Raw genomic sequence first — 22,297 nt, 5'->3', positions numbered from 1 at the left:
AGGATTAATATACAGGAATATATGCTGATGAATAACCATGTGCTATATTAGCAGTAACAAATAAGAAAAAAATCAAATATAAAAAAAAATTATTATGATCCAATTTACCTGTATTTGTATAAAGTTCGAAAATTTGTAACAATAATTTGTTAGTTACGCAATATTATTTTTTTAACTTTATTAACGGGCACAGCCGAAATATTAAGTAAGTGGTAGTGGTGGTTGAACATTTTACACATTATCCGAAACCAATTGAGCAACTTATGATTAATTCGGCATTATTGTAGCTGCAAGAGCATAAAATGTCTTCAGACCCTACTGGGGATGAATGTCCATATGTTCTAATAAAGCGAATAAACTTCTTCTATTATTAGCTTAAAGACTAAGGTTACAATTCACGTCTTTTCAACGTTTCACGCCTTTGTCAAGAATAGTAACTTATTAATCTTCGATGTATCAAATCTCAAACAATGCAAAGCAAACAACAATTCCTATAACTAGGAAGCCAAACTATTATTAGTTTGGGGAAAGAGAAATCCATTATTTTTATATGAACTTCAGGACTTTATTTAACATGCTTTGGATTATCCGATTTGGGTCAAATATGCACCGTTTTGTTGTATGATTTGTTGCCATTTTAAAGGTCATTTCAAAATGCCTCTCTCATAGAAGTCCTGGTCTCTATTTGCAAAAAACTCTAGTAGTCGATTTTCACAATCCTCCCTAGATTCCAATTTTTTATCATTAAAGAAATTTTGCAATGCAAGAAAAAGATGATAATCGCTTGGTGCCAAGTCCGGACTGTATGGCGGATGCATTAAAACTTCCCAACCAAGTTCCCGAAGTTTCTGGCGAGTCACTGTAGATGTGTGTGGCCTAGCGTTGTCCTGGTGGAACACGACACCTCTCCTGTTGGCCAATTTTGACCGTTTCTGGTCAATCGCTATCTTCAAACGGTCCAGTTGTTGACAGTAGAGATCAGAATTTAGCGTTTGGCCATATGGAAGCAGCTCATAATAAATAATCCCCTTCCAGTCCCACCAAATGCATAGCAAAACCTTCCTGGCCGTTTGAGGTGCTTCACCGCTCTTTGATCGTTTTCGCACAGGGTTATCGTATGTGATCCATTTCTCATCTCCAGTCACCATCCGTTTAAGAAATGGGTCTATCTCATTCCGTTTGGCCAACGCTTCGCAGATGGAAATTCGATCCATCATGTTTTTTTCTGTTAATTGGTGTGGCACCCAAACATCGAGCTTCTTTTTGAATCCAGCTTTGTGTAAATGGTTTAAAACTGTTTTATGGTCGATTTTTAGCTCCTGGGCGATGTTACGACTGCTAACATACCGGTCAACTTCGATAATTTCTCCGATTTTATCGACATTTTCGACGACCGGCTTACCTGTGCGAAGTGCATCTTTAACATCAAAAATTCCTGAACGGAATCTACGAAACCAAAATTGCACATAATTGGCTGTTACAGTATCGGAACCATAAACACCATTCACAATTTTAGCCTGGCTTGCATTTTCGCCTTTGTCAAAGAAAAACTGTAAAATGTGCCGAATTTTCTCTTTGTTCACTTCCATTTTTAACACGCTGTAACTCACAACTGAATGCACCAAACAAAAAACAGCAAAAGAATTTTTTTTACTGCGAAATGTCACCTTTCGAGCTAAAATATGAAATTGTTTGATCGATACTTTACGAGAAATCTATCAGTGTAGCCATCTACCGAAAAAATAATGGATTTCTTTTTCCCCAAACTAATATAAACGAGTATTCAAGAGAAAGTCTAACTGAAGACGTGTGCAAGCGCTTGGTAAGTTAAAGGTCATTGATTTCTTGATATCATCTTTGTATAAACTCTAGAAGAGATCTAGCTTTACTAACTGAAATCTCTATATGAATATCAAACAAGAAGTCACAAATAGCTCGTAAGTCTTTGTAATTGCAGACATTTTCCAGGATGTGATTATCAACGCGATAATAAGAGAGTAACGTATTATACTAAGCAAACGACATCTTCTTACGTTTCTTTGAATTCAGCACCATACCATTGATTGCACGCTATATATACAGGTTCACAAGATCAGACTGAATAAGTTTAGCACCACGTATTGACTCAAAGAAGAGGAAAAGTTTCAAGTCGTCTGTAAACGTTAAAACACGGGAATATTTAATGCACTCTGGAAGACCATTCACATTTATAAGAAAAGCGGGTCATGACTGCTGCCCTGAAGAACGCGAGAAGTGACGAAAATTACTCGAAATTGGCAAAAATCCAGCAATATTCGTTAGATGCGACCAGAGTAATAATTACTAAGGTACGCAATCATGTTGTTTGAAAAACCAAGCTGGTGTAATTTATGGACTAATAACTCTCTCTAAAGCCTCCGTGAAAATAACATCAGTGTGCTTATCACGGGAAAATGCTTTGTAAATTATACTACAAAACTTCAAAAGACTAGTGGAAGTTGATCTAACTTTTTAAAAACCGTGCTCACAACCCTAATATATATATATGATTAACCCTAATATATATATATATATAATTAACCCGATATAATAAATCCTAAAGCGGTAGCACATCTTTTTGTTACCAGTGATTCAAATAGTTTGGGCAGTGCACTAAATTTGACAACTTCCTGTAATTCTCAATAAGTTTTCGAGGTCCCCTTTTACAAAGAGGGATAATAAAGCTACTTTCGAAATTGATGGAAAGTTAACTTTTTTCCAACAAATGTCAAAGGTATGTGTAAAGGCAACATAGTAAATCAACAAGAGGCTGGAGAATAGCGAACGGAGTACCATTGGGACCAAACAAGTTGGATGACTTCAAAGTCGACAGTGCTATAAATATCTCTTCTTCGAAGAAGGACACAGGAGGAAAAACATTAAATGAACTTATTGAATAAGGACAATTATCAGACGAAATATTTAAATAATGGCAGACGTTACCAAAAAAATCTGCAACAGGTCAGTTATTACTGACGCATTGGATGATTCAAAATTGCTAAAGCTCATAACGAAAGGAAATCCTTCTACTTTTCGTTTAGAATTTACGAATTTGAATAAGTCCTTAGGACTTTTAAGAAGTTTAGCTCTTATTGCATTAATAAAATTAAAATAGAAAGTTGTTTTCACGGAGTTACAGTCTCATCTAGCGCTACAGTATAACGTATAATCTGTAATCAAAGTCTCCAGCTGAAGCCAGGATTCTGTAAATGCTACAATAAGATAATCAGAATTAACAGAATTTACAAACGTATTGAGTAACGGACATTTTGAAACAGTATTTTCAAAAATGGCAATCGATTTGTTATTTTTTGCTCTCTGAACCGACCACTCTAATAACACCAAAGCAATATTCCTTTGACGGCGTACAAATTCTTTAATAAAAATGCCCTGAGGCCAACATTTTACCCACGTAACAGATTCAAATTATTATTATGTTATAAACAATATGGCAAAATGAATATATCCGCAACCTTCAGTGGTGGGTATAATAGGCCAATGCCAATATATTCAATTACTCTAAAGTGCGTTTGTAAAAAACCAAAGATGAGTTTTTCCACTACCAAGACATCATGAAAAGTATCATGACGGAAGATGATACTTCGATTCCGGAAAGTACTGACTAATCGAACAAACTAAGATAGAAAGCACCGCAATAAAGTTGCTCAAATATCAATATCAGGTTGACAGTTTTTTACATTACAAATTTCTTCTGCCTGACCAAACTGCTGAGCGTTATGAAGAGAATGAAATTGATTTGTAAGTATAATTATCGATTTGCATGTTTATAAGCTTTTTTTTTTGATAGCAGTAGCAGACACTATCTAAAGGCATTTTAATAAAAAATCTAGAAATGAACATGCAAGATTAGGCTGGCGGAGAGTACCTTAAAATTTCAAGAAAAAGTTTTCCTTCAAACAATAAACCTTTTCCTACTTTTTAGAAAATTTGGAGCATCAGTTAAACCAATAAAAAAATTAATAGAACGCGTGTATAGCTCAGCTGTCTTTAACTACTTAATAACGCTACACGAACGCTTATAATTATTCATTTAAAAATCTATTTCCTTTTGAATAACAAATAAATAAAACAAAGTCAATTTTATCATCGCAATATATTAAATTCATTACGTAAACTTTCTACTGCTTGCTTGCGCCGGTGGTGCTAATTGCTGAATATATAACGAAATTTTGCTTTCTTTTTAATTTATTGCTGCATTTCGAGTTGTTATCGCTGCTTCCTACCATTTAAATATGCCCGCTGCTAAAACTACTAAATGTAAATTGTGCCATGCTCATATCGGTGAAACCTAAAACCGTATTAAGTGCAACTCTTATAACTTATGACTTCATCTTAATCGCGTCGATTTCTCCAAGAAATATCTTGCTTTGCTTAAAGATAAACTCCCATTTTCGTTTACACTTGTTGTTTGTATCAGGTGTTCTAAAAATTAAAGGTCACTTCGCGAGGAAGTTTGCGACTTGAGAAACTGCTTTAATGAATTTATTAACTCTGGCCAAGAGGATCATGATGCCTTTGAAAGATCCGTAACTGTGGTAGTTTCCGAGCTAAGAAATGCAGTATCTGCCTGCATCAAACTTATAAAATCTGACGTAGTTACTTATAATAAATTGATAGATTGTGTTAACCGGCATTGTTTTAATGGCATGCCCACTGGATTAAATAATTTAAAGTCAACTATGATATTTTTAAGCACTTCTTGTGTTGTTGATACATCCGATATTAATAATAAAATGTTAAATTTGACAATATATCTGGCCCTAACAAAATCGTAACTAACCGCTTGAAGACTAGGCAGTTAAAAGTTGGCGACATTCCAGGGAGTGAAATAAGTGGTCGGCTGCACCTATATGCCCATTTTTCTCTAGCTGAGGAGTGCATATGTTAACTGCCAAATATTGAGGATCATATGTAAAATTTGATGAGTTTAAAAACATTTTAATTGGAAACTGTTAGCTATTTACTATCTCTAAAACCTGGTTGAAACCATACATTTTTAAACACTCTTCTAATATACCAGGCATTACTTTAGTCAGGAAGGATAGATTACACGCTCATGGTGGCGGCGTGTGTATTTATGTATCTTATGGCATTAAGTTTAAGGTTATCTTAAAAGTTTCTCAACGTGACAGCTGTGGGTCAATTTTCATTGAATTTTTTTATGGTGACATTAGAGCTCTTTTTGGTGTAGTGTATTTACCTAGCGGTGATGTTGCTTTCTTTGAAAATGAACATTTCGATTTATTGTTATGATATTCTAATGTAATTGTTGTTAACCGTTTCACTATAATTTATTTAACACAGTGAAAGCCAGTCTTATAAGATCGCTTTGTTTCAGGGACAATTTATCCGTGCTTGACAATTCAAAACACATTCACTTCGATTTCGCTCATGAATCCACTTCATTATTGGACTTTTGATTGATGAGCGATTACTCCAAGATTCAGATCAGGTGCAATATAGTATATCTCGTTATGATTGGAATTTTGCGACCTTTCTCATTAATGTAAGAATGTATTAATTGGGATGCGGCATCTTCTTTTATTGTCGTCTTTGACGCATTTTTCCTTTTTAGAATTTTTAATAGTAATGGGCAATGGGCAATGGTCTTTCTTAAGATAGTTAATCGAAACTTTAAGATATCTTTAACCCGATCATTAGAAAGAAAACTCCGAATAGAAGTCACAATCGGATAAAATCCAATTATATTTTGTTTACAATCTCTGCGAGAGATCTGGCATATCCAGCTTGTCAATGTGTTGTATCGTATGACAATTGGAAAGTTTATTCTCGTTATCGTAACTAAGCTAAAAAATTATTCGTAAAGAAAGGAAAAAATATTTTGCTACTTTATTTGCTGGAGTGGACTTATCAGCTATGTGAAAAGTTGTGAAATAATAATGCATTTCGGTACAAATTTAATAGTGATGTGATTAATGACTATTTCGTTAATGTTGTTAACACATTAGAGCCTAATATTACTCATTTTGTTAATTTCGATGATCTCTATGAATTTTTTCATTCAGATGCGGAGCTGATGATGAAAGTTAAGTATAAATCTTTTGGCAATGATGGAATTCCGATTCATTTCACTGAATTTATTTTCACATATCTTTTATGTTCTTAAGTTTTATCGAAAGTCCGCTCCGCTTGAAGAGTCGGTGGAGTTTTTCCAATTCCGTTCCGTTCGGTTCTGTTTTAGACCCCCTTCTTTTTATTATGTACATTAATGGCCTTCCAAAATATATTAACACCCGTGCTTGAAGATGATAATTTTTTGCAGACGATATCATTCTTTTATTTTGCATTGATCGGGGGTTGTAATGTTCTTGAACTAAAAATTAATTATAATAATAATTAGGCGTTTTTTGCCTAAACTACTAAAGCGAAAACTATGGTTTTGGTAACACTGAATTTCATTTTCCTGGAGAGAATATATTTATTGCTGACAATGGAATAGCAATTGTTGACCAATTTGAACATATATATTGATCATCGTCTTACTTTTGAAAAGTATATTGATTGCATATGTAAAATCTTGGCTTTTATTCCAATAGCATTTATTTACTTCAACGAATTAAAGACAAATTTCTTAATGGCATATATTTTATATGGCCTAGAAGTTGTGTCCTACACCTATAGCTTATATTTTCTTATATTTCTTCTAGATTAGGTTGTATTGCTATCGCTATTGTGCACGTGTGTAGCGTCCACAAACAAAAACAAGTGCATATTTCCGAATATATAAAGTGTTTCATTGGGGGTACTTTTAAGTATTTTCTTTCATATCTCAACTTCCTACTATGCTTTAGAATTATTAGATATGGGAAATCCGCAAATTATTATTCCCAGAATTTTTTGTGAACGACGTTTTACAGTTCGGGTTGTCTGATATTGGAATTACTGACCACTTCACCTTCGTATATTCTCTCAACCCAATAATACATTTTGTATAAAAGTCTTTTTGCCTTTTTCTACTAGGGTGTAGGCACTTTATTTTTATCTATAATCGTAAACTAAGGCGCCAAAGACGACAGTGTGGCAGAAAGCTTTATACGTGAGCAAACCTTTGCACAAGTGAAAGCCTTTTACGATGTAAGCAAACTATGAATCACAGTTCCTGCTGTCCCTTATGCATTGAAAACGAAAACTTTAAATTTCAAATACTACGAACAACAAAACCAAAAACCCTAAACAAGGGTCAACAACTTTAACAAAGATAATAATAAAAATAACAAAAACAATCTCAATACCGAAAATAACGAGAATTGCAGGAACCAAACTGTCAATAAGAAGAACAGCAAAAACAAAATCGAAATATAATAACGTTGCAATAACAATACAATAACTTCATTATAACAATAACAACAACAATAGTAGCAACAACAATAGTAGCAATAACAACATTAGCAATACTACAAACGCAACAACAACGGACACACGCGTAAAGTGGAAAGTAAATGAAAACAGTGACCCACAATATTTTCATTTACCTAGGCATCGAATTCTACAAAATATCATATTACACAGAGTCATTATGATATATATTCGCAATGATGTACTGTTCCAACGATATTACAGTACTCAGGAATTCATTTCTCGGTGGTCGAAATTCATTATCCGGTTACACAAGTTGCATTTCGGGTTTGTTTATAATAGCCCAAGCGCGGATAAGATGGTTTCCTTTAACGGCGTTAACACCCTATCCAACACAATATCCTCTAAATCGTGCGATATCGTGATTGCTGCCGATTTCAACATCCACAACAAACATTGGCCTCGCCATTCCATTCATATGACTCCGGAGGCACATGACGCAAAGTTTGTGGTACTTGAAAACTATTTAGCGCAGTTTACAAAAGAGTCAACGCACATTCCAAACGTTGATGGGTTACAACAGAACAAATTAAACCCTTTTCTTACTTCCCATTCACAAAAAAAAAAAGTTAACGCCCTTGCACCTCTCTATATTTCGAACCATTGTACCATTCCCAAATTCTTTCCGTATGCAAATTTTCGAAAGTTGGAGAGATGCAGAAAACTTGAGAGATGAAACATTTAGAGTTCGGTGCCTGAACCCAAACTATCAAACTAATTTGCTTCGAAAACAATGTAGAAATATATGCGACTACGATTCAAAAAAGTTCCGCACGAGCAGCGGCTACTTACCCAAGTTTTTCCTGCTGCAAAAAGCAACAATAACTTCTAGTCATTTATGAAAATAATTGGAAATCAATTTACTGCATCGTTTCCGATTCCTCTCAACAACAACCAAATAATATTTGATCCGGTCGATGAAGTTAATGTGTTGGCTCAAATGGGTTGGCATCGAATTCCCATTTATCGCGTTACGATCAAACAGTGCCACTGTCTGAAAGGGTAACATGCTCAATGACCAGATGGAGGACATCGAAAAGGCCCTTGCGAGTCTTAATATTCCAAAAATCCCAAAGTGTGTCGATACGTCTCAAAACCCTTGAGCATCGACCTAATGTAGTCTGGGTAATGCTTATGTGTAGGTACATCCACGGCCAGTGTTCCTCAAAGATAAAGCGTATTTGTGCACCAATTAAGGCCTTTAATAAGATCGTAAAGCTTTCTCAAAGTTCCGACTCACTCGCATTAGTATTGTTGGCATATCGTACGACACAGTACACCTTTTTCTGACCGTCATCGTGTTCGAACGTATAAAGAGCATTTCCTCTCTGGGTAGTTATTTACAAAACCATATTCAATTATTGATTTAATCAAACTCACCACTTTTGTAATAGAGCTTCCCCTACACCAAACCAATAAATTCGAGCTCCGACGTAGCTTTCTTTATAGAGAGCTCCTAACTGTAAACTAACAAGATACTTTTGATTGAGTAGAATATCTAAATCAATAAACATATCTACATTCCTCAATTTATATGAATCAATAAAGTAATCTGCGGTGTTTGCATGTATTCTGGAGATGAAATCCGCTTGGAATTTTTAAGCTTTAACGTCATAGAATTAAAAGAGTAGTATGTAACCAAACTTTCTAAACGAGATTGAAAGAGGGAGGAGTGTATTTTCAAGCTAAAGGAGAAGAACAGTTTAACATCGTCTCAGAAAATTAATTGGTGGCCTGCTTAATTGCAGAAAAGGTGTCTTTAGCGTACAAGACAAATAAAACCAATTCCACGTGGCTGGATGAAAGAACACTTGACGTCTCAGGAGGGGATAGAACTAAAAATGTGTTGTAATAATCTATTAGGACGAATGGAGTTTCATCCGTTTTAATAGGACGCCAAAGCACTAAAGGTTAAAAGTTAATGACATTTGGTTAATTTGGCCAAAGCTGTCGCTAAAATTAGTGTATATGAAATTCATGTTTTACTCGTTAAAGAATGCCTGAAAAATGAGGCAAGTCAATTCTAAAAGGTTAATTACCTTGATCCTCCGCGTGCAAAGTGCTGCTGAAACGAGGAAATAGATGATTTGATAACGAAAACTAACTAGCGACTAACAACTGGTTCAAATACTTTTGGTAGAACATTCAACTTAAAACATCTTTGTGGTTCTCTGCACTCTATTTTACAATATAGTAAAGAAACTGTTCTTGTCCAATATAAGGAGGAAATGCTCTTCTCCAATATAAGGAGGAAATGTGTTATAACATCACATACTTCATAAACACATAGTTTGAGAATACATGGCGGAGTCCTATAAGAACCCGTGAGCATCAATACAGATATTAGAAAAATATGAGGGTAGGTCTGTCAGTTTTCGCGAATTGCTCTTTGATGTGAAGAAATATTACGCTGGTCTATGTTTTGCGAGCTTTTCCAATAAAAAAAAAATTTAATTAGAGAAATTAATTTTTTTATTAATAATATATCGTTTCTAAATAAACACACTGTTAGGCACGTTTAACCACCATTGACACCTATTTCCTATGTTAGTTTCCGGAATACCTTTAGTTCATGAAGAGGTCCTGCTTAGGAGTTTTGAATTTCGGAAATAGAATGCTCACAGCAAATGAAACGAATGGTTAAGCGGCTGTGAAAATTTTTATCGAGCAAACAATAAAATTTGAAAATAGTTTATTGCTTTTCTATAAAGAGGTAAGTAGATACTTTGATTTTACGCGCTGTCATTTTACAACCCATTACCCAATTCTAATGACAGAGAATTATTGTACAGTAAAGCCAGTCTGGAAGCTTCATCAGCCGAGACAGCTGATGACTCTCGGAAAGGTTAAAAATGGTACGCAGTACATTTCACACGTAAAAAAGTTTAGCATGAAAAGATTACAATGAAATTTGAAATTGATAACTTTCTTGCAAAAGCATAAGCAGAGTATTTGCGCAAGACAATATCAATCGAGTCAAGTGAGTTGAATCATAATGTTAAAGCCGGTAATACCAGAAGGTGCATTGTAAATATAAGTTTTCATATATAATTTTTAAATAGATCTCTCAACAATGGTAAACAAAACCTACATTAACCCAAAAATCCCAAGTCTATGGAACGAACTTAATCTTAAAAAAGCTCGGATAAAACCGTTAAATCACAAAAGGGAATGTTACGCTACATCACAATTGCGTTATATTACAATGATTGCGTTGCTTTTGCAAATCACTATTTGTTCGTTTGTGTCTCAAACGACTCTCGTGTTTGTTTGCATACGGGTAAATGTGTGTTCCCATTCTAGCTTTTTATGTATTGCCAACCTTAGCTAGCATTTAAAAGCTAATAATGGGGTTTGCCTGTATGGCAAATACTTTAATCCAACTTTGTCCTTCTTTGATGCCCGCTCAATGAAGAAACACACGTGTGTAATATAGTTTCAATATTGTCTTGTACATTATTATCCAACACGTTATTAATAACAAGTTTGAATTGATTGAATATGTTTGAATATAGTTTTCACCCCTCTCTCATTCCAAAGGTACATCCAAAAATGCAGCGTTATTTTAATTTTGTACTTGCTGTCGTAAGATTATTTTATTTTATTGTAAGATCTTTTTAATAATAATGTTGAAGACATGAAGGTTCAACAAAAAACCGTAATAAAAGCATTCAAATTTTGAGAAAGATATTCGATGATATGACTTCATAAAGCCGGATTTCTCTCTTATGTTATAAATTTTAGCAAACACTATAAAAAATGTAAACAGACAAAGTCAAAGTTAAAGCACTCATGTATCAAATATCTTATTTATATACACTTTGTTACATATTTCAGTAATTACTGGTGTTGTGATTAAACACTAGTTATAAAAGAAAACAATGTGTTTTGTTGTTATAATTTTTGGTATTCCTAAAAAGGAGCCACAATAAAGTTCTTCAAGATCAATTTTGCTATAAAAAGGTTTGTTAAATCGCGAAAATCACAAATAAGAGAACGCCTTGTGGCTTGTGACGACTCATTGTTGTTTCTTACAACTTGTTCGTTCGTGCTCGTTTTCGTGAATTTATAATGCGTCTAGGTGATCTTATTGTTTGAATAAATTGTAAAACAAATTGTCTTAGCCCACAAAACTTCGCCCATTTGCTCTTAGTTAATTCTCACCAGTAAGTGTAAAAAATGTTCTAAGTCAGACATTTAGCACATCAATAAAAAGTTATATATCAACATTTTATATGAACCTTGCTTCACACGCTATAGTCTTTTATATTTAATGGTTTTTATATGGTGAACATAAAACATCTTTATACGAATATCACATTTCTTAAAAGCTTGCAATGATAGAACTGACGCGAGAAGTTTGTCAGTCTGTCAGTCACCGCTCTGTTGAAGTAACCATTAACAACTTTGACCAAAAAAAAACAAATGAAACTGTGTGGGATAATCAGCTAAATTCAACAATAATTGCCAAAAAAAAATCTGCATTTTCACCATTTTCCTATATTAATTAAGTTGTAAGTTTACACTTAGCTATCTTCTCATATTAGGTTTGAAAATCACGTAAAGCGGAACAAAAGCCGTATATAAGTAAGATGGAAGTCTGGAAATACAACCAACCTGCACAAAAAATGAGATTTTATATATGAAAATATTGGATGTTTGCAAAAATGTTGATCAGCGACTTCTACAGATAAAAATTAGAAATAAACGGGTAATACCACTTTACATAACGGTTGAATTCGTTGGTTTTGACCTTCCTTCACATAAAATAAAAGTTTTCCATTTAATATTATTGATTTATTCAGCATACGCCGATGCTAATCATAGAGTGCTCAAAAATCTTCTTCTTCCAAATTCATTACTTTTGTTGTTTATTTGAAGAAATCTGTTGCTGAAGCCCACCAAACACGTTCAGACGCCAATGGTGATGCTGCTCCATCACATCCTAATAGTTGGTTTTGGTTCCAATGGTTTAAAAGTGGCGACACCAACTGACTGAAAATGCCATTTTTTTGCCACTTGTTGCAAAAATTGTTCAGGATACGCTATTGGAGTTCGAATGGGAAGTTTTGCTACACCCGGGGTATTCACCAGACATAGCGCATCTTGATTACCTTTTGTACCTGTGCAATAGCTTAGCTGGCACCTGGTATCACAAAGTTGAAGAAGCGCGAGAATGGATCGGTGGATGAATCGCTGCCAGACCAATATAAGTTCTTTTGACATAATATCGCCACGCTGCCAAAAATATTGTAAAATGTTGTAGAAGACTATAGAAATCATTTTGATTAATATATATTGTACCAATTTTCCACAGTAAATATTTTTTTCAAGTGGAAAAGTGATCAACATTTTTGCAAACATCTAATATATTTTGCAAATAAAAGATAGGGATATTAATACACAAATAGCTTCTTTCTTCTTCTTACATTTGCTGTCGTTTTCGTCTCTTCTTACCTGTCTCTTTTTTTCTTATAATAACTTCTACTAAAATTCAAAATAAAAAGCCGTATTCAAACGATATTTCATTAAGCAACGCTCATATATAAATATTAGCTTTTCGAACGTCCTTGCTGAGCGCCTAGTCCTTTCGTCAACATATACCTAAATTCTTAATTTTTTTCTCAACGTGATGTCTTGTATCAGTTATGCAGAAACTACACGACGGTTTGGCTGAGGATTCCAAGGTTCGTGCATTTACCTAAACAAATATATAAAGCCTTTTTTCCTTAAATATTTCCATACATGTACAACGTGCTTTCAGTACATCACGTCAGTGCTCATCTAACTGAAAGCAGTTGTCGGATGCACACATGTGCATCTGAATAAATATAAAAAACATTCGTTGTAGTAGTTTTACGCTTCGATTGTTCGATTTTTTGTGCCGGGTTGATTTGCTTTTGACTCAAGTTAAATTGCTTTGGATTTTCGGTTTCGGCTTTTGTAATCATTCTCTTATAAGTCGGATTTATTTTCTAATTTTTTGCTCGCTCGTTTTAATTAAGTACATACACTGAAGATTTTTTACTACACACATATCCGCTGTGAGTTTAATCTGTAATTGCATAATTTTACATACACACAACCAAAAAAATACGTCCGTGTTCACTTTCCTCTTCAACCCTTAATAGACACTCCTGCAAAAAATACTTTAAAAAAGCATTAAAAAGTACAAAAATTAACAACCAAATGAAAAGAATTTTGAATTTGTTGAATTTTGAAGACTTGTTGGGATTCGTTCACTTTAAGATTAATAATCCATGAAATATATAAAAAATAGAATTAATTTTCCCAAGAATCGAATATTCCGTCAATTCAGCTAACTTTGCTATTTCAATTAAGAAAACACGCAGGGATTTGATGAAATCTGTGATGCAAAGTAAATTCAAATTGAAATATTTCATATGGCTTTAATATACGAGCAGCCTTCCAAATTTCCGTGAAACAACGCGTTTATGTGCATAGCGGTATGATATTTGTTACATCTATTTAATACAAATGCACGTAAACAGAGGACATTGATCATTACTTTAAAGAGATACGAAAATAGAAAAAAAATTAATGCACCAGTCGTAAGCTGATTAACCTACCCAGATGTGAACAATACCTGAACAGTAACAGAAGCAATTGTGATCCGTCATAATATTGCAATTTCGAAACGTTAATATGTTCACCTCATATCCTTGCAAAAAGTAAATTGGTGGAATTGCCTAAATCGACTAAAATCTTTACGTTAATCAAGACTGTGGTTTAAAGTTAGTACGGCAAATCTGATATATCATTATATATTGGTAGCAAGATATAATCGAGACTGAAAAAGAAAGCAAATATGTACATGGACACATAAAACAGAGACTAAAAATACTACATCAAGTCTTTCATCTGAACATATAACATATTACCTAATGATATTTTTTCAAGAAAATAAGTTCTCCCCACAAATTTTTGGTCTACTTGTGCTATTTTATGACGGAGAATGTAACACACACCATAAATTCAGTCGAAGTCAGAAAGAATAGGAGGTTGTTTTTCGCTTCTAAACCTTGTAAAAATCAACTGTATAGTAAATTTCAACTGTTCGGAGTCGATCGAAAGTTATTTGCACGTTCGTACAGCAACTTATTACTAAATGCCTACGTCAAACCTAAAATTGGTATCTCCGAAATAGCACCGAACGGGACGATATATTAGGCACTGCTAACTGTCGACGAAACTTGAGTTTACTATGACCCACATTTGGCCCGAAATTCAACTTCCGAATGCCAGCTCTTGCTCAGCCAGTAACGGCAGTCAGACGCGATAACGTTCAAAAGATTACGTTAAGATGAAACAATTACACTGTTTGATTTCTGCACATACATTTTTCATTTATTAGAAACTGAAAGATTTCTCCTTCCCAAAATCTTTAGAAGAAAGTAAACTATAGCTTAAAATAGAAGTAATTAATATCGTAGGCTTGCTTGGATCGAAACGAGTTCACGTTTATCACGTTTTATATTTCTGTAAAAAATATCTTGAATCGCCCTTCGGTTACGTTTATAAGAATAGACAACAGTCTTAATTCTCTTGTAAAGTGAGTGACGTAAGTTCTTAGAACTAGAAGCCGTTAAAAATTTATCTTTGCGTACAAAAACCAGTATTTTTCGTGCTCTTGTCATCACATGTATGTTTATATATCATTTCAGGTTTATATACGTTCCCCTCAACGCAGTACCCATACCCTATGATTAGCCCGGAAATGTCTCAAGTGGCGTCATGGTAAGTAGCTAACACGTATTCCACCATATGCTCACAAAACTCAGTACGTATAATTAAATGTACTTTTCATAACCTTAGTAAAGGTTCATTAGAAACTTTTCCTAGAAACTTCGATTATTAATTTCCTTTGTACAACACTAGCTGATCCGCTGAACTTCATATCCGACAAATTAAAAGGAAGGACAAAAATAATCGAAATAATGCTATAAATGAATGAGTTTTGGTATAGAATATTTTTCGTTTTTACATTTGGCGCATATACACACAATATGAACAGGCTACATATAACTGTCCATACGAAAAACATTTCAAGATTGGGTTATATTTATTGTCATTGAAAATACAAATTAAATTGGGGATAGCAACTTTTTAAATTCAAGCGGCATATCTATTAGAACCATGAGTATTGGAATTGCGTAGCAGCAAAACATTTTCTCCTTTAAATAGGCTGTTCAAAATTACTCCCTCCATACGTTGCTTTGCCACCTGCATAACACAATCTTTTTTATTTTCCTTTCACCGGCATTATCACAATTATATAATTTGCCATCAGTTTCACTGTTGTATTGCAACGTCATTCGATTGAAAATTGATATGGTTCTTGAATGGAACTTTTTCATTCTATTTCGCTGACGCTTTGGAATTAAACTTCTGTTTTCATCGGCGGTACTTGTTCGAGATAATCTAGCTCTCTTAACAATCTTTTTAGACGATGATTACCATTTTAAAAAACACGCAACCTTGCGACTCTTCATGTCACTGATTTATTTTCTTGTGTACTTTCTTCTTCATTTCGATTTTAACGCGATTCTGAGTCTCAACTTTCTTGATTCATTTGTATGTTGCCGTTGCCTTTTAGATTTATTTCATCGCATGTTTCGTTATCATCGAAACATTATTCGTGAACCAATATTTGATCGTCCTCTTCACAGCATTTTTCTATTATAGTACTTTTGTCACTCAATAGTAGCACAACAAGTTAATTTTCAAACTTAACATTGAATATTTATTTATTTTCTTTTTACTTTTTTTAAAACGAAGTTCGACGTGTCAGCTAACGACAAAAAATAAAAACCGTTACATTCCAATATTATTAAATCATTTATAGAACAACAAAAACCTTATATGTATTAGATGTTCGCGTGTATTTTGATCATTTTTTCGGCATATTTTGAGAAAATATATATTAATCAAAATATTTTTCATCATTTTCTAAAACTTCCTCTCATCTTCCTGGCAACATGGTAATACCGCATCGAAAGAACGATCTTGGTTTTGCAGCGATTCAATCATCGACCCTTTTTCACATCTCCTCTTTCGAAGTCGCACACCAGCTAAGCCATGCTGCATCGATCTGAACAAGCCTTATTTGGAATATCTGTGGAATAAGGTGTGTGCGCCACAATTTCCTATTGAAGCCGCAACGCTGCATCCTTGATAACCCTTGGCATGCAAGACGATGACTTTGCGCTCCGCTATTCTGGCCGTTTTTGCAACAATACACTGTTTAATTTATTCAATTGACGTAGGTAGATATCTGCAGTATCAGCTTCATTCGGTTTTAGTAGCTCGTAATATGCTACACCTTGCTTATCCCACAATATGCGCAGAAAATTAATATTCCGCTTCAATGTCGACGTAAATACCTCTTCTGAGCAAACCCATGACATTTTGCGCTTGGGATTGTCGTAGCAAATTCACCTTTCATCGTCAATCACAATACCCCACAAAAAACGTTTCTATTTTTTGCCTGAAAAGCAATGAAACCCCGACACTGAAACGATTCGAAATGGCATCTTCAGTCAATTCATATTGTAACCATTCTATTTAATTTTGGATCTTTGCCAACAGATGTAAACGTCTAGCAACAGCTGATTTATCAAGTGCTAAGCTGTTCGAAAGTTTTTAGGAGCTTGAACTGGATTTTCGCCCATTAAGTCTTGTAATTCATTGTCTTCGAACTTTTTTGGTCCTCCATGCCGTTCTTTATCATTAACATCAAAATCACCAATTATAAACCCTCGAAACGAAAAGCGACAGTTACGATATAATGGAGCAGCATCACCATAAGTAACTAAAAGTATTTGATGAGGCTTGGTAGTAGATTTCTTCAAATCAAACAACAGAAGTAATGGATGTCGAAAGTTGAATTTTGAGCGTTCAATGATCAACGTCTCTATGCACCGAATAATCTAACAACAATAAATGTATAACTGATATTTTACGTAGCAAAGGATCAAGATAACCGAATATAACCGCCGTGTACATTTAAACTTCGCATTACTTTGTCATTTTCACCAACAGGTTCGCTGCTTTAGAGTAACACCTGTACAGTGCACGTCTATATACAGATTAGATACATCACAAACTTTCTACGCACTGAAATAAAAACCGGAGACCTCACAATCTGCATATATTGCTGATAAGAGTGAACAGTGTTGCCACTCTGTTCGCTGTACATGTGTCAATATGCCATCTGTTATCAGAAGAAAAGTTTGACCCAAACTTTTCCCTACAAGTTTTTGGATTTTAACTAAATAATCAGCCAATAGTTGGCAAAAGACTAAAATTTAATCGCTTTCATAAATTATGGGCTCCGAGTTTTAAAGTTACAGCTTTCAGCTTAATTTACAGCTTTCATTTTTGTCAAAAAACTTCGCTTGTAGAGTATGTAAACATGGCATTGAATTCGCATACTCACCTAAAAGCAGAATTTGAAATATGTACAATGTACTTTACAATATGAAGTATACCGAATGAATAGACCGAGACTTTATTTCATAGTCATTTATCGTATATAAACAAGTCTGCAATGCAACCTTTTTTTGTTTATATATTTAATTTTAACCTCTGCGGTGAAAAAGTGTTCACCTTTAATGTTAGCATTAAAATTTTTCTGCAATCAATTACACTGGTATACTTAATTTTCTTGCATCCATTTGTCGGTACGTAAGTCACCTTCAAAATAGATAGGTCTTACGGGGCTTCCTAACTGCATCAATCACTAATTTTAAATCTGTGTGCTTATGTCCATGTTTATAATTTTTCATAAGATAAATAACACCAAGGATATATTGATGATAATAGAAAAAAAATAGGACAATGGATTAATGCAAAATTTTTTAAACTGTTTTTTGTAGATTCTCGTTTTTTTATAAATGTAATGTCTTTTTTGTAAATTATCCACAGGCATACACCGTCTGTATATTCAGCAGCTTCCAGTTTCAGAGGACCATATCCTTCATCAATACCAATGAATACCACATTATCAAGGTAAATATAAATTTATCAAAAAAATTTTTTTGCAAAAATTTTCCCAACCTTTTAAGTCATGAAAATGTTGCTATTTCTTTAAAAATACGTAAAAATGTATTTTCGTCTAAAACACATCTACAAGTAATCGAAAGTTAAAAATCCAATTATTTCGCAATATATTTGCAATTATTGACTTCTTCAAACTTTTACCTTTTTGTCGGCAATGCGAGCAGCGCAGACAAACCTTTTCTCAAGTAATGTACTACTAATAGTTGGAAAACGCTATTCATTTGCTAAATAATTGTAGGAACAACCTGAAAATTATAAAAATATTACTAACATTTTAAAAAGGTTTTCCAAAAAATCGTCTAAAAGTTCTGAATATTGTCGAAAATTCCATGTTTTTAGAATATTAATTTAAAGGTTAAAAATTTATTTATCTATAAATTTCTAACTACCTTTAAATATCTTTTATTAATCGTCCGGAAAGTCCGAAAAAGGTTCAAACCTTTACAATTACATTCTTCTCTTACTTGATATTAACACTCTTTAAATTTTTTGCTTCGATGTTAGTGATTTTCCATTCCGATTCTCTCCAAGTCTGCTCCCATCTGTACACACCTCGCCGCACCATGTGCTTAACACGCATCCCGCTATAGTTACAACAGCCAAGCAGGATTGCAATAATCAAGAATCATCTTCAACGAATCATCGCTTTTCGAGGTAAGTCTTAAGATTATGGTCTCAAATTCCCGAAATAAATGTTACAGTTACTAATTGCCTCAACAAATTTTTTTAAATTACGACTGAACAGACAGACTAATGTACGACTCTTAAAACTGTTGCCTAATCTTTAATAGCACTTCCCTTATTTCAATTTTCTTTATGTGCCGGTTCTCTTTGATTTGGTCGCATACGCCATATATGACTAACCATCGCAATAACCAAGAAATTCTGCTTGCTATTGGTAGATTAGTGCGCATACGCTCTTTTGAGGATTTGTAATAAATTTTTCCTCCCCTACTTGTTTTCACACTCTTTTTTGAGAATCTCACTCCGTACCTGTGCTAAAGATACTTGCAAGGAAAAACCCTAACAAACGTTTTATGCTTGAAAAAATTCTCTTTAAAGATACATTGTTTGAAGCAAGTTGGGAGGATTTAAAAATAATTTAAGTTATCTCCTTAGAGTGTATTGTTAATTTCCAGTAAATGTTTCTCAAAATTCTTATAATCAGAAGTTGCATATGACATGCGCTACCAATAGTAGATGCATACTACATCAAACCACAGAAGAAAATGTATTCGTCTTCGGTTGACTTTTGTAACATATATATATATATATATATATATATATATATATATATACTATGTATACTATGTATATTAAGGAAGTTATTTTATAATACAATATGTCGTACGATATTTGAAACCTACTTTTACGCAAGTTAACAAGAAGTGAGAAACATGTCCACACGTACACAGATATATATATTTAGTACCGTATATATAGTAGTAGTATATATTAGATAATTATGTATAAGTTCTTGCATTGATCTTAATGATTTTCAGCCATTGGACATTCTTGAAATTAGAATCCATCAAAAAGTTAACAGTTTTTGGTAATTGCTGGCCGGCTAAAGAACTTCATTATTTAGCCTAGAATTGCAAACAGATACATGCCTAGATATTGCAAGAGACATAAAATATGCATGCAGGCTACTTTTCCAGCAACATAATACTCACCTTATTATCTCAGCAACACAGTCCACACGACACTGCTTTTACAACAAGAACACAAAAGTAGTGTTTTTTTCACAGAACACATACGGCAACCACATGGCATACATATGCTATTATTTATTATTATCAACTATACATAAAGGACGAACAGGAAGGTAATAAACACGGCGAAATTGACTCCGCTATTTGCGTGCATTAAAAATATAAATTTTTATGACTTTCTCGATATAATTTCTATGCGCTACAAGACTTCGAAAGACTCGCTTATATAGTTGTATGAACTTATTTTTCATATGTTGCTATCGCTAACCGCCAAGAGATGGCGCGGTTAGAAAAGCTTATTATTTAACCATTTTCAACAACTGAGAATTCCGTCTATATATACTTAATGTTTAATGCGTATAAAACTGTGGATGTTTATCATTTAATAAAGTGTGTTTTAAAGATACTATAATATATAATATAAGTCTAATCGGAGGGAAATCTAATAATAATTCAGATTTAAAAGAAAAAAAACAAAGAAATAATTACAGAGACATCTAACAATTATATTTAGGCATTTCTGATGACTGCACTTAAGTGTAACTACGAAGAAAATGCTCTTAACAAAATTTATAATTTTATTCATATTATAGTTTCAAATAGTTCACCGATTTATCAAACAGCTTCTTTAATTGTATTAATATACATTTGTTTAATTCTTAGTAATTTATTACTATAATGCACAATTTAACACTAAACCTACCATGCGCGGTCAAATGACCGTTTTTAAAATTTCGTTTAAAATTTCTCGCATACAACGTTGCTGTATCATCATGTAGCTTATTGACTTTTCTTAAAATACACATACAACCTATTTTTCAATATTTACAACTTTTTTTATTGTTTATTTTCCGAAAACAAATTATACCATGTCTAGTCTACCACGAACGGAAAAATTTATGTTATTTACGACTATAAACGAGTGTTGAAAACGAAATGGAATTTATCTATTGCAAAATTATATGCATTTATTGGACCTCTATATGCACGCGGCGCATGTGAGGCTAAAAATATTAATTTATCATATTTATGGAACACGAAATGGGGTCCGTCATTTTTCTCGACAACTATGGGTCGAAATGACTTCGCAGAAATCAGGAGGTTTATTCGATTTGACAACAAAAATCAACGAACCAACGCTTACCAAACGATAAGTTCGCATTGATTTCTAAAGTTTGGTATAAATTTATCGAAAACAGTCAAAACTGTTATAAACCAGGAGCATATCTTGCTATAGATGAACAATTGTTTCCTACAAAAGGACGTTGTAGATTTACTCAATACATGTCCAACAAACCGGACAAATTTGGCATAAAATTCTGGTTAGCTTCCGATGTAACTAGTAAATATATAGTAAACGGCTTTCCATATTTGGGAAAAGATGAAGTGAGAGAATCATCAATCGCACTTGGAGAGTTTGTAATTTTGAAATTAGCAGAACCATATACGGGCCATGGGAGAAATAAAAAAGTTGACAATTTTTTCACAAGCGCGTCACTAGCGAGTAAACTTCTAGCAAAAAGAATTACGCTTGTTGGAACTATCTGGAGAAATAAAAGAGAGCTACCAAAATTAGCGAGACAGGCAAAGGATAGTATGACACGCTTCTCAACAATATTATACAAATCGAAAGATTTTATTCTTACAATATATGAAGCTAAACCCAATAAAAAAATATTGATACTTAATTTAATGAACTCATCCGTTGAAATTTAAAAAAATGATACTCGTATACCAGAGACAGTTAGATTTTACAATAGCACAAAATTTGGTGTAGATGTAACCAATCAAATGGACAGAAAATATAGTGTAAAATCTAAATGTCAAAAATGGCCTTTACAGGTATTTTTCAATATATTATATTTAGCCGGGATAAATGCATGGATTTTATATAAAGAAACGACGGGTGAAGAAATATCGAGGCAAGAGTTTTCATTTCAATTGGCAGAAGAAGTTGGGACCGAATATCAGAAAGAGACATAGATAAGCAAAGAATTCTTATCAAAAACAATAATAAATACAAATACTGTTTCTTCTGAACGGAGATCTTGTCAAATAAGATATTGTAAAGTCAATAAAACAAA

General features: G+C 33.5%; 1 protein-coding gene across 2 annotated transcripts in view; it reads left to right on the top strand.

Annotated features, from left to right (window-relative positions):
* Positions 1-22,297, top strand: part of LOC119643770 (protein pangolin, isoforms A/H/I/S-like) — a 189,649-nt gene that overhangs the window by 161,808 nt on the left and 5,544 nt on the right. The window contains exons 7-10 of one of the 2 annotated variants that reach the window (XM_038043239.1): positions 15,102-15,174; positions 18,364-18,447; positions 19,003-19,152; positions 20,001-20,147. In XM_038043239.1, coding sequence (XP_037899167.1) covers positions 15,102-15,174; positions 18,364-18,447; positions 19,003-19,152; positions 20,001-20,091 — 398 coding nt within the window. In that variant the 3' untranslated portion in view covers positions 20,092-20,147. Of the gene's footprint in view, positions 1-15,101; positions 15,175-18,363; positions 18,448-19,002; positions 19,153-20,000; positions 20,148-22,297 lie in introns of those variants that run through there. The other variant, XM_038043240.1, reaches the window with a different exon arrangement.

This window comes from Glossina fuscipes, unplaced genomic scaffold (genome assembly GCF_014805625.2).
Source record: "Glossina fuscipes isolate IAEA_lab_2018 unplaced genomic scaffold, Yale_Gfus_2 61594, whole genome shotgun sequence".
NCBI classification, from domain to species: Eukaryota; Metazoa; Arthropoda; class Insecta; order Diptera; family Glossinidae; genus Glossina; species Glossina fuscipes.
This window is presented reverse-complemented; position numbering and strand designations above follow the sequence as displayed.